Source organism: Solea senegalensis, linkage group LG2 (genome assembly GCF_019176455.1).
Source record: "Solea senegalensis isolate Sse05_10M linkage group LG2, IFAPA_SoseM_1, whole genome shotgun sequence".
NCBI lineage: Eukaryota > Metazoa > Chordata > Actinopteri > Pleuronectiformes > Soleidae > Solea > Solea senegalensis.
Window position 1 is genome coordinate 3,877,491 of NC_058022.1, and position 15,578 is coordinate 3,893,068.

The 15,578-nt window shown below is 43.8% G+C and overlaps 2 protein-coding genes across 2 annotated transcripts; both read right to left on the reverse strand.

The window, feature by feature from the left end:
- Nucleotides 1–4,649: 4,649 nt before the first annotated feature.
- Nucleotides 4,650–7,621, reverse strand: LOC122764557 (trace amine-associated receptor 13c-like). The gene is made up of 3 exons (XM_044018616.1): nucleotides 7,485–7,621; nucleotides 5,671–5,829; nucleotides 4,650–5,469 (listed from the first exon to the last, which is right to left on the reverse strand). Exons 1-3 carry the CDS (start codon nucleotides 7,619–7,621, stop codon nucleotides 4,650–4,652), a joined length of 1,116 nt encoding a protein of 371 aa, XP_043874551.1.
- Nucleotides 7,622–8,822: 1,201 nt separating this feature from the next.
- On the reverse strand, nucleotides 8,823–9,953 carry LOC122783788 (trace amine-associated receptor 13c-like). Its single transcript, XM_044048632.1, has 2 exons — nucleotides 9,784–9,953; nucleotides 8,823–9,642 (listed from the first exon to the last, which is right to left on the reverse strand). The coding sequence occupies exons 1-2, from the start codon at nucleotides 9,951–9,953 to the stop codon at nucleotides 8,823–8,825; spliced, it is 990 nt and encodes a 329-aa protein (XP_043904567.1).
- Between the last annotated feature and the right edge of the window lie 5,625 nt (nucleotides 9,954–15,578).

A 15,578-nucleotide genomic window follows, 5' to 3' on the forward strand; every position in this document is an offset into this window, starting at 1 on the left:
GAACTGATGGATGAGTGGTCATGCTGCCGGGATAACGAACGGGGAAATGGGCATATCCGACCAGTAACCCGTGTTAATACCATCCCACCTGTTCTGCATGGTGGGAGTACTGCATGTGTTACCAGCCCTCCTCCGCAGACCCCCACTAGTATGCCAGGACTTCACGCTACTCCCGTCCACTTCAGTATGGGACGAAGGAGCACTGTGCCCACCAGCAACTTTGGTACAGTCACGGGAGGAGACAGCACTCAGTGGGCGCAACCCAAGAAGGTCACACTGATAAGCTTGCCTAAGCTCTCCGAGAATGAGAAGGCTGATTGGAAGAGTATCCAGACGCAAGCGGGTCCCACAGAGTCCTTTGAAGTGGAGCAGAAGAAACTGAAGGGTCAAGTGACAGAGTTACAGGAAGTAACGGGAGTCATTTTCAAGAAGGTAGAGGAACAGAGTAAACTGAGGGCCGAGATGCCTGAGCTCAGCAGGGAGCTGAGCTCTGAAAAGACCCAAACCGCAGAGCTGCAGGAGACCTTGGTGCAAAGTCAGGAGAATCTCACTGAGCTTCAGTCTGACTTCTACCAGAAAGAGTCAGAAGAAGAAGAGTCTACTCTGCATCAAGACCTCAAGGCACCAGAAGAAAGACTGAGCTTAGCACAGGATGACTTGGCTACCAACACCAGCCAACTCCTGCTAACCACACCACTGCTAACTCCAAACCAGACAGGTTTGGAGGCTCAGACAAAGGAACTGAAGAGAAGCCACAGCTCATTGGAGCCAGAGCTCACTAAACAAGAGCAGAAGCACCTGGTGATACTGTCTTTAGAGAGCAGACTTTCTGAGAAAATGCTAACCCAGTGGCTTGTACAAGTGAGCAGCCCCAAAAACGATGCCTTCCCAGGTAACCATTTCGAGAAGCTCTTATTGTTCCTGAAAGGCCAAAAGTCATTATCCACAAGAGTAGAGCGTTTGAAGTTCAGCGAGCCAATCCCCATTTACATTTCTGAGAGACCCAGCTACCATGAGAAGCCGGTGGACTGGAGGAGGATCCTAGAGGGAGTGGAGAAGATCCTGAAAGCAAGGGGCTTCTAGTTCAAGCCCTGGGTCCGGTCTGGTCAAAGTGGGAGGAAGGACGAGGCAAAGCCTGACCAAATGACTCTCCTTACTGAAGGAGAAGAGGATGTAAAAGCACCGAACCCATTAACTCGTCGCGTCCTGCTGAGCCAGATCACTGGATTGTACGACCCTGTCGATCTAACAACACCTGTGAAGCAAAAAGGTGTGATTCTTGTGAGGAAGGCCTCCCAGGAGGCTGGCAAGTTCACTAAGGACACTTGGGATGAGTCCCTCTCTGACGAACTCAGAGGGAAAGCAATCAAGCTATTCAAGGAGTACATTCGCTTGGGGAGCATCAAGTTCTACAGAAGCCTCACACCCTCCGGTTGGAGGGGCAAGCCCTGGGGAATCACATTCTCTGACGGAAGCTGTGGATCTTACGGCGCTGTACCGTATCTGCGATGGGAAACAGATGGTGCAGTTACCTGGTTGGTGGACCCAAAAGCCAAGTTAACCCCCTTAAACCAGAAAGGCGACACAGTCAAAGCCGAAATCTGTGGGGCTGTCTTTGCCGCACGCCTGAAGGAATACATGCTGAAGCATGGGAGCTTGACTGTGGAAAAGTGGCACCACTTCATGGACAGTCAGAAGGTGCTGGGAGCCATCCAGAGAGACCGTTGCGGATTTCAAACATTCTTTGCAAATAGAGTCGGAGAGATCCAGAGGGCTGGGCCCGTAGCTGATTGGTGGTGGACCCCAGGTGAAGTCAATGTCGCTGATCTCGTCATGAGAGGGTGTTCACCCAAGCGACTAGACGAAAACTCCGCGTGGCAGAAGGGTCCCGAGTTCCTGTCTAGTCCAGTTAAAGATTGGCCTATGAAATCTGCAGCAACAGTGGTGGCTGATGCTACAGAGACAGTGAGTAAAGCTCTCACCAGAACCCAAGCGCAGAAGTTAAATTCCGGTGGTGAAGGCCAGAATTTCCCAGATGGAGTTAACAGGTCTCTAGCAGGGCTCCAATCGGCAGGATATGAGACAAAATCGATCCCTGTTGAGACCAAGAAAGATGAGACACTGTGGGGAGCCGCACTCATAGTCCGAGTGGGTCTGAAAAGGTACAACCCTCTAGCTAAACTCTGTAGAGGGGTCAGTTATGCCCGAAAGGCTGTAAAGAAGTGGGTTGCTCGTATAGGGAGAGCCCCTATTCCAGCAAGTGGGAGGTAGTACTGACAGTGACCGAACTTAAAACTGCAGATCCCCCTACGTCATCCTGCTACGTCATCAGAGACACTGTGAGACGGGGAGTAAAGATGAAAGTCTGGGGTGTGGTATTCAGTTGCATGGCTTCGAGAGCAAAGCATGCTGACATTGTGGAAGATCTGTCGACGGATGGATTCCTAAAGGCGTACCAGCGCTTCACAGCTCTCAGGGGCCACCCAGATCAAGGGACCAACTTCGTGGGCGCCAAGCCAGCTTTAAAGGAGCTCTACGAGTTCCTGAACAACATCGACAAGGATCAGGTCCAGAAGAAAGCAACCGCCGCTGGGACCGACTGGTCGTGGGTGTTTCACCCAGCAGACTCTCCCCATCGAAACGGAGCAGCTGAAGCAGCAGTCCATACACTCAAGAGAGCGTTTAGCAGCATCGGGGTGGAAAGTCACCTGACAGCACTGGAGTTCCAGACCCTCCTCTACCTGGCAGCTAATCTGTCAAACGAAAGACCAATCGGCGCAAGAGTCCAGGTACAAGACGAGACTGTAGGAGTCATCACTCCCAACTCACTTCTGCTTGGCCGTGCTGGGCCTAGTGGGGACTCTCAAGGGTTCGAATACCTGACTTACCCCGTTGCACGCCTAAGAGCGGTCCAGATCGAGGTCGACAAGTTCTGGAAGCGGTGGAGCCAGCTGGCGGGCCCGGGCCTCTTCGTTCGACAGAAGTGGCACGCACCCGCAAGGAACTTCACAGTGGGAGACTTAGTGTGGTTGGCTGACCAGAATGCACTGAGAGGCCAGTTTAGGCTCGGTCGAGTTGTGGAGGCCCATCCTGATGTGAAAGGCGTAGTTCGAGACGTTAAAGTGAGGACGTGCCAAAGTTGTCCGGTTTCCAGTGGACAAAGTGGGAAAGGCAAAGAGAAAGAGAACTGTCCCTCCACCACCATCCTTCACAGAGATGTCAGGAGGCTGGTGGTTCTGTTACCAGTGGAGGAACAGAAATAGATTCCCCGCCATCCTGGTGGTGTGTTTCGGAAAAAGGATCAAGACCCCCTCTCCACCATCCTGGTGGTGTGTTTTGGGAAAAAGGATCAAGACCCCCCCTCCACCACCCTCTACGAGAGGCTGGTGGTGTGTTTCGGTAAAGGGCGCCACTGTGTCATCAAGGACAATGTGTTCATGGACAGTGAAACCTTTATTTGTCATTTGTATCTGTTATTCATTCGTATTGTGTGTAATATGTTCGTACCAAGCGATGTAGCTTTGTGTACCCATTTGAAAGGTAAAATTGTGAGTAATACGTTCGTACCCAGCGATGTAGCTTTATGTACCCATTTTGAAAGGCAAAATTTGTAGTTGTTGTGGCCTACTTGGATTTAGGAATCAGTAGGCCAAGTGGGAGGTGTAGAACTTTCTAGCAGGCAAAGCTATTTGTCTTTGCCACTCCCTGTCACAAACAACATGGCTGCCAACCAGGACGTAAAGGACATTTTAGACAAAGGTTTACTTATCTATACCCTTTACAGTCTGTTATATATGAGTTATTTGTTCATGCATTTATTTTCTTGCTGTTACACAGCCTTTTCTGTATGTATTTGTGTTAAGGTGTACAAAAAAACCTGCATAATCATTTAAATGATTTAAATTTCACCATGACATGTTACTAAAAAAACTGGTTTCCCGTCAACCATGAACTGTTACCGACAATTAAAGTCTCAGGGCTCCATGTCCATTTTTCTTGCATTTTTTGTACAAATTGGCCTTTGGATTTGAATAAAGACTGAAAGTTGGTCTCATGTATTAATGAGTCTTGAATAAACTTGATGTAACGGACCTTTTTCACAACAGATATCGAGAAACAGGGTTGTGTTATTGTTCAAATGTCAGGACAGGTCACAGTAAAAAGTAAAAAAGACATTTTATTTTAAAACTACATACATGTTTCCTGTATTTTCTGGATGTCTGAATGTGTTCAAACAATGTGTTTGAAACATAATTATACTGTATGGTCATTAAAACGTTGCTAAATCAACAACTAATTGTGGCCTATGGATTTTGCACAGTACAGTCTTCTTTGCTTGTGGCTCTCATGCAATTCATATTTTTTATTCTTGCAGTGTTTAGGCTGCTAATGTATGTCCATACACATATTCCTAATTATTTTTTGCTCATCACTCATGTACTTTGTGTAATTACTACACTCCACTAAACTACTGGTGACATCAGTGCCAGTGGCTTTGATTTTAGGAAGAATTTACCTAACAATTTGTGGCCATCAGGATTGAAACACATCAAGATCTTTGCATAAAGTAAACAGACATGATTGACAAAATCAACAGAAGACTTTCACACATTTGAATTTAATATTTTCTTCACAGTCTCTCTCTCCTTCTACATCATACTCACTTCACGGGAGCCAGGCTGCAGAATCTGAAGAGTAAAAATGTGTTTAATGGTTTTTCTGGCCCATGGGTAGAAAAAGACATAAATCACAGGGTTAAAGGTTGAGTTTAAGTAGATTAACCAAATCATAATGACCGAAGATGATGCCCCGACCAAGGTAGTCTCAGCTGCAGCAGCAAAACAATAATATGGACATGAGCAGAGAAGAAAAACTACCAATACAATACCGAGGGTTCTGGCTGCTTTAATCTCAGATTTCATTGCTTTTACAGTCTGGGAACGCTCCACAATTACAACTGCGATGTGAGAGCGCATGGCTCGAGCCTGAGACACAGCCACCACAAACACTCTCAAATACAGAACTACTATGATTAAAATGGGGCCTAAAAATGTGGCAATAATATCAACAAGTCCTTCTGCGAAACCGACCACAACTACACAACTTCCATAGCAGGTGATATACATGTCAGGCTGTTTTAAGACATCCCTGAATATCCAACTGCTTTGCACACCGGAACATATCCAACACAGACAAACACAGAGTTTAACTCTGGTCAGAGTGACTCTGATGGTGTAAAACATGGGGTTACAAATTGCTATATAACGGTCAACTGATATGAGCACCATGGTTCCCACTGAAACGCTGCCAATGAGGCCAGCGAAGAAATAATGCACGACACACATGATGTCGCCCAAGAACCAGCAGCCTTGGTTTTGGAGGAGAAGAAGTGGCATCTGCAGGAAACCCACGAGGAAGTCAGTGACAGCCAGAGAGAGGAGGAGGAGGTTGGTAGTGGTGTGGAGCTGCCTGAAATCAGAGAAAATCAATACTGACAACTGATATTCTATGTACAACCTACAATATAAAAAACTTGAAGAACTACAAGAGCAGAAAAGTGCATTTAAAGCTGCAGTAGCAAATCTTTAAGGGTATGTCAAACATGGTTGCATGAGAAGAGACCTAAATTTAATCGTATGCTGGAACCATGTGGAGAAAATGTAACTCTACTTGAAGTGTGAGATAGAGATGATGACCAGCAGGTTTAGGATCACGGTGAGTATCGTGATGCAGGTCAGCACAGTGTAAGTGAGCATGGTCTCCACGTAAGGACCCGTTGTCCTCCTGCAGGAGGTGTTGATGTGAGGAAAGCAGAGTTCAGCTTCCTCCGGAGCCTCCATGTTCAGAGAGAGAAAGAGAGAGGAGATGCTGCAGAGAGCGCTGACAGCTTTCTGATCCAACGTCTTCATCATACAGTTAATTTATCTCTTTCCTTCCTCACCTTACATATGCTAATTCCACCTCATCATAAGGCTACAGTAAAAAAAAAAACAGTCTCCTGATATGCCTGAATGTGCAACCTCAATTCTAAAACAAATGAGATGCAGTGGCATACAGAGACATTTGGAAGGACAGGGGCAACAATGAAAAGGGCACCTAGTGCGTACCGGTGGGGCTGGCGTTACTTGTACGCTTAAGGCAAGCATGTCCAAAATGTTTAAGCACGTTCAAGTTGCGTTTTGTTGCAAGCCTTGGTATGCTATTGAGGTATACAGGGACATCATTTACATCCCTCATTTCATCTAAGGACACCCTGTGGGACACTGTAATATGGGGGATTTTGTCTTTGGAATTTGGTGCAGGGGAGCGGGCCATTTGACACTGACAATCTTCAGGTTCTAGTCAGAAAATACTGTCCGGAGTACCTGGAGAGAATCTACGTGCACTCGGGGATAGCACGCAAACTCCACACAGAAAGGCTCTTGATCGAACTTGGATTTAAATCTGTAACCGTCTTGCTGTGAGGCAACAATGCTATCCATCATGCTTACATTGTCTTTCAAAAGTGACTCATATGTCAAATCTGCATTTATACTGGTTAACACTTGGGTGGGATAAGCTACTGACCTAAAAAACGTTAGGCCAAAATGGAAGCAAAAGTTATTTTGAGATTTTAAATTCCAATTCCACACCTCAAAGGCTTAAAAGCTATGACAACTCGGCATGAGTCCACTTCCTTGAAGGGACACAGTTCAAAAGGGATTATGTGATCATGGGTCATACCCTTGTGTGTTTATGTCTTACACTACAGTCACGTTTTTAAGGACGAACAAGTTGCATTGGTGGGAATATCTGATCTATCCACTTAAGGCTTTGATATAGTTCAAGCGCACACCCCTCATGCGCCCAAATGCGTGTCGCATATCGTTGACCCTGGTATGCTCGAATGTCAGGCTCCTGTAGTATCTCACTTCACCATCGGTCAGCGGTACAAGTCTGGACAAAGGGAATAGGATGCATTCTGACCAGCGAAGAAGAGAACGATGCTCCAGCTCCCACGGACATGTCTGGTTCGAGCGTCTCACAGTTGAAAAGTGCGTCGGGCAGGGGAGTCGGTGGTCAGTCGGTTCGAGGGTCACCAAGTCAAGGCTCAGATAAATATCCTTGGCGACTACTTCTGTTGTCGAAACGTTTTGTCTGCTTTATTAGTGGGGATTAATACTCCACCTACCGGTGGGGTGGACATTCAGTTAGTGCATGTGTTTTCCACAGGCCCAACGCCCTCTTTGCGCATCCTTTACCACTTTTTCTCCACATGAGGGTCATGGGGGAGCTGTGCCAATCTCAGCTGACTTAGGGTGAACCCTGGACGGACTGCCAGTCCATCACAGGGACACATACTGTCAAACAACCATTCACTCTCTGAATGGCCCAAACAAATGAATTGGATCGGGATGCATAAATCCATCTGCAAACATTTAAGTTTATTAAACTTTAATCAGCAATGAATTATTTCGTAAATTCTTATTGAATATTTCAAAGACCTGCTCAATCCCACTGATACGCCTTCCAATGAGGAATCAGGGTCTGGGGACTTGAGGGTGGGCTCTTCTATCTCTGGGGCTGAGTTTACCCAGGTGGTTAAAAAGTTCCTCTTTGTGGACTTGGAGAAAGTGTTCATGTCCCTTGGAGTCCTGTGGGAAGTGCTCCGGGAGTATAGGGTACCGGAACCCTGAACAAGGGCTAATTTGGTCCCTGTATGGCTGGTGTCAGAGCTTGGTCCACACAAATACATACAGAAAAGGCTGTGTAACAGCAAGAACATACATGCATATATAACAGACTGAAAACTTTGCCACTCCCTGTCACAAACAACATGGCTGCCAACCAGGACGTAAAGGACATTTTAGACAAAGGTTTACTTATCTATACCCTTTACAGTCTGTTATATATGAGTTATTTGTTCATGCATTTATTTTGTGGCTGTTACACAGCCTTTTCTGTATGTGTTTGTGTTAAGGTGTACTAAAAAAAACTGCATAATCATTTAAATGATTTAAATTTCACCATGAAACAAACGTGTTACTAAAAAAACTGGTTTCCCGTTAACCATGAACTGTTACCGACAATTTAAGTCTCAGGGCTCCATGTCCATTTTTTTGTATTTTTTCTACAAATTGGCCTTTGGATTTGAATAAAGACTGAAAGTTGGTCTCATGTATTAATGAGTCTTGAATAAACTTGATGTAACGGACCTTTTTCACAACAGATATAGAGAAACAGGGTTATGTTATTGTTCAAATGTCAGGACAGGTCAAAGTAAAAAGTAAAAAAGACATTTTATTTTAAAACTACATACATGTTTCCTGTATTTTCTGGATGGCTGAATGTGTTCAAATAATGTGTTTGAAACATAATTATGGTCATTAAACCATCGCTAAAACAACAACTAATGGTGACCTAAGGCTTTTGCACAGTACTGTATTTGAGCAAAAAACATAAACACTGTAATATAACTGTGTAATGTTAGAATCAAGAGCAGTTAATATATGAAAGTTTTATTTTTATGAATTTAGGCTGCTAATGTATGTCCATACACATGAATAAAGCATTTAATAATCATTTTAATTCATAATTATTTTTGTTTTTGCTCATCACATCACTCATGCACTTTGTGTAATTACTACATTCCACTGAATTACTGGTGACATCAGTGCCAGGGGCATTGATTTTAGGAAGAATTTACCTAACCTTTTGTGGCCTTTTTTTTTTCTTTAAAATTCACAGGATTAAAACACAAAGATCTTTCCACTCGGTAAACAGACATGCTTGACAAAATCAATAGCTTTCACAAATTTGAATAAAATTTTTTCTTTCTCCTTCTACATCACACTCACTTCACGGGAGCCAGGCTGCAGAATCTGAAGAGTAAAAATGTGTTTGATGGTTTTTCTGACCCACGGGTAGAAAAAGACATAAATCACAGGGTTAAAGGTTGAGTTTAAGTAGATTAGCCAAATCATAATGATCGAAGATGATGCCCCAAGCGAGGTAGTCTCAGCTGCTGCAGCAAAACAATAATATGGACATGAGCAGAGAAGAAAAACTACCAATACAATACCGAGAGTCCTGGCTGCTTTAATCTCAGATTTCATTGCTTTTACAGTCTGGGAACGCTCCACTTTGACGACTGCGACGTGAGAGCGCATGGCCCGAGCCTGAGACACAGCCACCACAAACACTCTCATATACAGAACTGCTATGATTAAAATGGGGCCTAAAAACATGGCAATAATATCAACAATTCCTTCAGCAAAACCGACCACAACTACACAACTTCCATAGCAAGTGATATACATGTCAGGCTGTTTTAAGACATCCCTGAACATCCAACTGCCATGCACACCGCAACATATCCAACACAGAGAAATACAGAGTTTAACTCTGGTCAGAGTGACTCTGGTGGTGTAAAACATGGGGTTACAAATTGCTATATAGCGGTCGACTGATATGAGCACCATGCTTCCCACTGAGACGTTGACAAGGAGGGCAGAGAAGAAATAATGCACGACACACATGATGTCGCCCAAGAACCAGCAGCCTTGGTTTTGGAGGAGTAGAAGTGGCATCTGCAGGAGACCCACAAGGAAGTCAGTGACAGCCAGAGAGAGGAGGAGGAGGTTGGTGTTGGTGTGGAGCTGCCTGAAATTAGAGAAAATCAACACTGACAACTGATGTTCTATGTACAACCAACAAGTGCATTTACAGCAGCATTTAAAGCATTTTTAAAACATGATTGCACGAGAGACCTAAATGGAACCAGTGGAGAAATTGTGACTCTACTTGAAGTGCGAGATAGAGATGATGACCAGCAGGTTTAGGATCACGGTGAGTATTGTGATGCAGGACAGCACAGTGTAAGTGAGCATGGTCTCCACGTAAGGACCCGTCGTCTTCCTGCAGGAGGTATTGATGTGGGGAAAGCAGAGTTCAGCTTCTTCCAGAGCCTCCATGTTCAGAGAGAGAGAGGAGATGCTGCCGAGAGCTCTGACAGCTTTCTGATCCAACATCTTCATCATACAGTTCATTTATCTCTTTCCTTCCTCATCTTACATGTGCAAATTCCACCTCATCATAAGGCCAGACTAAAAAAAAGGTCCCCTGCTACCCCTGAATGTGCAACCTCAATTCTAAAACAAATGAGATGCAGTGACATGCAGAGACATTTGGAAGGGCAGGGGCAAAAATGAAAAGGGCACCTAGCACAAACTATTTAGGCATGCGTTACTAGTACGCTTAAGGCAGGCATGTCCAAAATGCAACCTGGGGCCAAAGGCAGCCCGACACGGGGGACTGAATTGAAGATAGATAGATAGATAGATAGATAGATAGATAGATACTTTATTGATTATGACACCAGGGAGGTACTAATTAGCAGTTCTGCCCCAGCCTCCATCACAATGGAGTTGGGTGTTGGGTCAGCACCCCAACCCTGTAAAACCTAAAAAAAAAATGCTACAGGAACGGCAAATGAAAGTCAAAGATATCGGCATAAGGAAGATGGCAGTGGACAAGATCCTACAGTGACGGACCCTGATGAAAGCCGCAAGGAAGTTATGCCGGATTCTGAGTGCCAAAAGCAAAACGAAGATCTGAACCTGTAATGTAAGAACATTGTACCAGAGTGGGAAGATGGCCCAGTTGCTGAGAGAGTTTGACGAGTACCAACTCAACATCTTAGGAATTAGTGAGATGAGATGGACTGGGAGTGGGAAGTTGTGCAGTGATGGCAAAACAGTCCTCTGCTCTGGACATGAAGACAACAGACAAGGGTTTGACAGTGTGGTTGGACCAACAGCACGGAAGACTAGCAACAATGAGGAACGTCTCCTGCTTTTCTGTAACATCAATAGCCTCAACGTTGGAAATACCTATTTCCAACACAAGATGATACACAAGAAAACATCAAGATCCTCGGCTGGGACAACTTAAAACGAGATTGACTACACCTATATTAGTCAACGCTGGAGGTCTTCACTTCTTGATGTCAGAGTGTTCAGGGGTGCAGACGTAGGTTCAGACCATCACCTGTTGGGTGCAAGGGTGAGGCTGCGTTTGAAGAAGCTCACAGTGAAGAATAAAGTAAAACCCTATGCAAATGAGAAGCTTAAAAATCCTGGTGACAGCCAACAGTCCCAGCTCAAGCTCCAAAACAGATTCCAACTGTTGAAAGAGATGGGGCCAGACTAGGAAGACCAGTGGGCAATCTTCAAGGAAACAGTTACCAAGAGTGCAGAGGAAACCATCGGGAGAAGGCGTGGGTCACGGAAAGAGCAATGGATACAGGAGCCTCCCTGGAAGCTCATTAATGAAAGGAAGATGAAGGGTAACAGAGATAGAGCAAAAAAGAACTAACCATCAGTACCGTTACCTTGACTGCCAAGTTAAGAAGAGTTGCCGTGCAGACAAAAGGCACTGGTTGGAAAAGAAAGGTGCTGAGGCTGAGGAAACAGCCAAGAAAAACGATTCAAGGACGCTGTATCAGTTAGTAAGGGAGCTCTCTGGACACTGGAACAACTCAAATGTGGCAGTAAAGGATAAAAACGGAAGGATACTGGTAACTAGAGAAGAACAAGACCAACGATGGATGGAACACTTCCAGAAAACATTAAACCAGCCAAGCCCAGACACCCTGTATAACTTTGAAACAGAAGAAAGAGCAGAGCCCACAGTGCTCTTGAAGAGACTGAAGAAAACTGTTGAGGGAAGAACAAGCTGGTTTTCGTAGTAATCACTCCTGTACAGAATAGATATTCACTCGAAACATCATTGATCACTGTCTGGAACATCAGACGCCATTAGCACTGAATTTCATTGATTTCAAGAATGCAATCGAGAGCATCCACAGGGAGACTCTCTGGAACATAGCCATGTCATATAAAAGGGCAAACATCCCCTGGGAAGAAGCAAAGATGAGAACTGCCGATAAAAGGACATGCAAACTTGCCGCTCGATGTGCCAGATCAGGCATAGGAGGAACTAAGATCTAAGGTAAAGTCCCGCGTCCCCTGGACTTTAAGGGGATTTAACAATGCCATAAACAAGGATAGATTTTTTGGGGGGAGTGAGTCCTTGGATGAGTGGCAAAATAAGCTACTGACCTACACATTGTTAGGCCAAAATGGGAGCAAAAGTTATTTTGAGATTTTATATTCCATTTCCACACCCCAAAGGCTTAAAAGATATGACACCTCAGTGTGAGTTCACTTCCTTGAAGGGACACTGGTCAAAAGGGATTATGTGGTCATGGGTCATGCCCATGTGTATATATGTCATTGACTACAGCCACTTTTTTAAGGACGTACAAGTTGCATTGTTTGGAATATCTGATCTGCCTTGGTATACTTCCGCGCAGGTGCCGCATGGACCGGACTGTTATACTCATGCGTGAGGGTCCAGTAGTATCTCAATTCACCATCGGGTGGCAGTACAAGTCTGGACGCAAGAAATAGGACACATTCCTACCAAAGAAGAAAAGAACGATGCTACTGCTTCCTTGGACATGTCTGGTTTGAGCGCCTCACAGCTAAAAGGCCAGTCAGGCAGGGGAGTCGGGGTGCCAGCCAGTTCGAGGGTGGCCAGGCTCGGATGAATATTCTAGTGACTACTTCTTCTGTTGTTGAATTTTTTTTCTGCTTGATGAGCGGGGCTTAATGCTCCACCTACTGGGGGGGTGGAGGTTCAGTTTGCACATGCGGTGTACACGCGCAACCAATGCACTCTTTGCGCATCATCTACTTCTTTATCCTCCACATGAGGGTCATGGGGGGAGTTGTGCCAATCTCAGCTGACATAGGGTGAAAAGTGGGGTACACCCTGGACAGACTGCCGGTCCATCACAGGAACACAGTGAGACAAAATAACTATTCACTCTCACACCTACAGTCAATTTAGAGTGTCCAATTTACCTAATCCCTAAATCTGCATGTTTTTGGACTGTGGGAGGAAACGAGTCAACCTGGGGAAAACGCATGCACACATGGGGAGAAGATGCAAACTCCACACAGAAAGATCCTCTGTGGAAGGCAGGATCTGAACCGGGGCCCTTCTTGTTGTGAGGCAACAATTCTTGCCACTGTAGCAACTTGTGACCCTTGTGTGACGGCCCAGAGCCTGTTACTTGTATACTGGTGCTCTGCTCCTTTACCTGCAGTCTCAGGCTGAGCTGATTGAGTAACTGGAAGCACCTGGCCAGGTCTCCCAGCCTATTTAACCCCGCCTCCCCAGAGACCAGCGTGCAATCCCTTCACCAGCACCAGGATGATTTGTTTGTTTAGCTGTTCCTTGGTTGGACACTGACAAAATGCACTACACATTCTTCATAGCATTCATACACCACTGATTCTGAGTTACACACCTCATTGTTTCTATTATGCGCATTTATTTAATAAATATTACTTTTGTCTATACGAAGTTGGTTGTGCATCTCCCACTTTTGTTGTGGCCTTTGAGCCGGTCGTAACACCTTGTCATTAATATTGATACTTTTGTTGATTCAAACACAACTTTTACAGTTTGGGGGGGAAATAATTCACTGCTACTTAAAGTTTTTTTGATCAGTCTGACAAACATTTAATGACAAAACACTGGAGTTGGACAACTTAATAAAAGGGATATTTCAGGTTTTTTCAGGTTCTTTGCCACTTTGCCACTTCCTTTCACGAACAGCATGGCTGCCAACCAGGACCTGAATAAAACACATTTTAGACAAAGGTTTACTTATCTACACCCTTTTAAGTCTGTTATATATCAGTAATATATTCATGTAATTTTGTTCTGGTGTTCTAAAGACATACTACATAATCATTGAAATCCATCATTTTTTCTCTATGAAACAAGTGTGTTACTAAAAAAAAACGTTTTCCGGTCAACCATCAACTGTTATGGACATCTAAAGTCTAAGGGCTCCATGGACATTTTGTTGTATTTGTCAAATTCTGTATTCGGTGGCATTTGGATTGGAATAATGTGACTGAAAGTGGTCTCATGTATTAATGATCATAGAATCATACAACATGTGTATGTAAAGCACAAGCATGTATTAAATAAACCTGATGTAACAGACCTTTTTCACAGCAGATATAGAGAATCAGGGTGGTGTTATTGTTCAAATGTAAGGGCAGGTCACACTAAATATTCTAATAAAACATTTTTCTGAAAATGTTATTTTTAAACTACATGTTTCCTGTATTTTCTGGATGTGTTGAGACTTAATTTACTGTATAGTTAATACAGCACTGCAAAAACAACAAACAATTGTTAATAATGGCTTTTGCACAGTACTGTATATTAGCAAAATGGGTTCAAATTCAAAAAGAAATGCACAGAAATGTGTTCAGATGTCTTAATATATGTCAATACACACATATAAATACTATAATCTAACTGTAATATGTGGAATTAGGGACAGTTAACAATATATAACAGTTTAATTTTAATTGTGTATATATACTCCTGTGCTTTCAGTCTTCTTTGTTGCTTTAATGCAATTCATTATTTTTTTATTCTTGTAGTGTTTAAGCTGCTAATGTATGTCCATACACATCCCCTATAAAGCATTCATTATCATTTTGATTCATATTTGTGTATTTGTGTTATTGCTCATCACTCATGTGTATTTACTACACTTCACTGAACTACTGGTGACATCAGTACCAGTGACCAGTGAAGAATTTCACTGGTTTTTTTTAATTCACAGGATTAAAACACAAAGATCTTTGCATCCAGTAAACAGAAATGCTTGACACAATCAACAGAAGGCTTTCACACATTTGAATTTATTATTTTAGAAAAAGACATATATCACAGGGTAGTAGACTAACCAAAGCATAATGACCGAATATGACGCCCCAAGCGAGGTACTCTCAGCTGCAGCATTGAAACAATAATATGCCCAAAAGTGTGAGATACGCCCCAAGTGTGAGATAGATATGATGACCAGCAGGTTTAGGATCCCGGTGAGTATCGTGATGCAGGACAGCACAGTTTAAGTGAGCATGGTCTTCACGTAAGGACCCGCCATCCTCCTGCAGGAGGTGTTGATGTGGGGAAAGCAGAGTTCAGCTTCCTCCAAAGCCTCCATGTTCAGAGAGAGAGAGAGAGAGGAGATGCTGGCGAGAGCTCTGACAGCTTTCTGATCAGTCTTCATTATGTAGTTCATTTACCTATTTCCTTCCTTATCTTACATATGCAAATTCCACCTCATCATAAGGCCAGAGTAAAAAAACAGTTCCCTGTTACGCCTGAATGTGCAACCTTCTTGAATAAGTCTTGAATAAACTTTAAAGCACAAGCTGGTCTTGAATAAACCTGTAAACCTGTAACAGGTCACAACATATCAGGGTCAGAATCAGGGTCGTGTTATACAATACTGTATGTGAGCAAAATGGCTTCAAATTCAAAAAGCAATGCACAGGATTGTGTTCAGATTTCTTAACATATATATCCATACACATGTATAAATACTGTAATATGTTAGAATCAAGGACAGTTAACAATATATACCAGTTTTATTTGTATTGTATGTTACTTTCAGTATTCTTTTCTTATGACTCTAATGCAATTCATTATTGTTTTTA

Bases quoted from the DNA above. Each gene is read 5' to 3' on its own strand.
- LOC122764557 (XM_044018616.1), bottom strand. From the start codon at position 7,621: ATGAACACTTTCTCCAAGTCCACAAAGAGGAACTTTTTAACCACCTGG. The intron at 5,830-7,484 runs GTCTTTGAAATA...CATGGAGGCTCC, and splicing joins GTATCAGTGGGATTGAGCAG to GGAGGAAGCTGAACTCTGCT. The intron at 5,470-5,670 runs GTAGAGTTACAT...CTCTGATTTCAG, and splicing joins ATCTCTATCTCACACTTCAA to GCAGCTCCACACCACTACCA.
- LOC122783788 (XM_044048632.1), bottom strand. From the start codon at position 9,953: ATGGAGGCTCTGGAAGAAGCTGAACTCTGCTTTCCCCACATCAATACC. The intron at 9,643-9,783 runs GTAGAGTCACAA...CTCTAATTTCAG, and splicing joins ATCTCTATCTCGCACTTCAA to GCAGCTCCACACCAACACCA.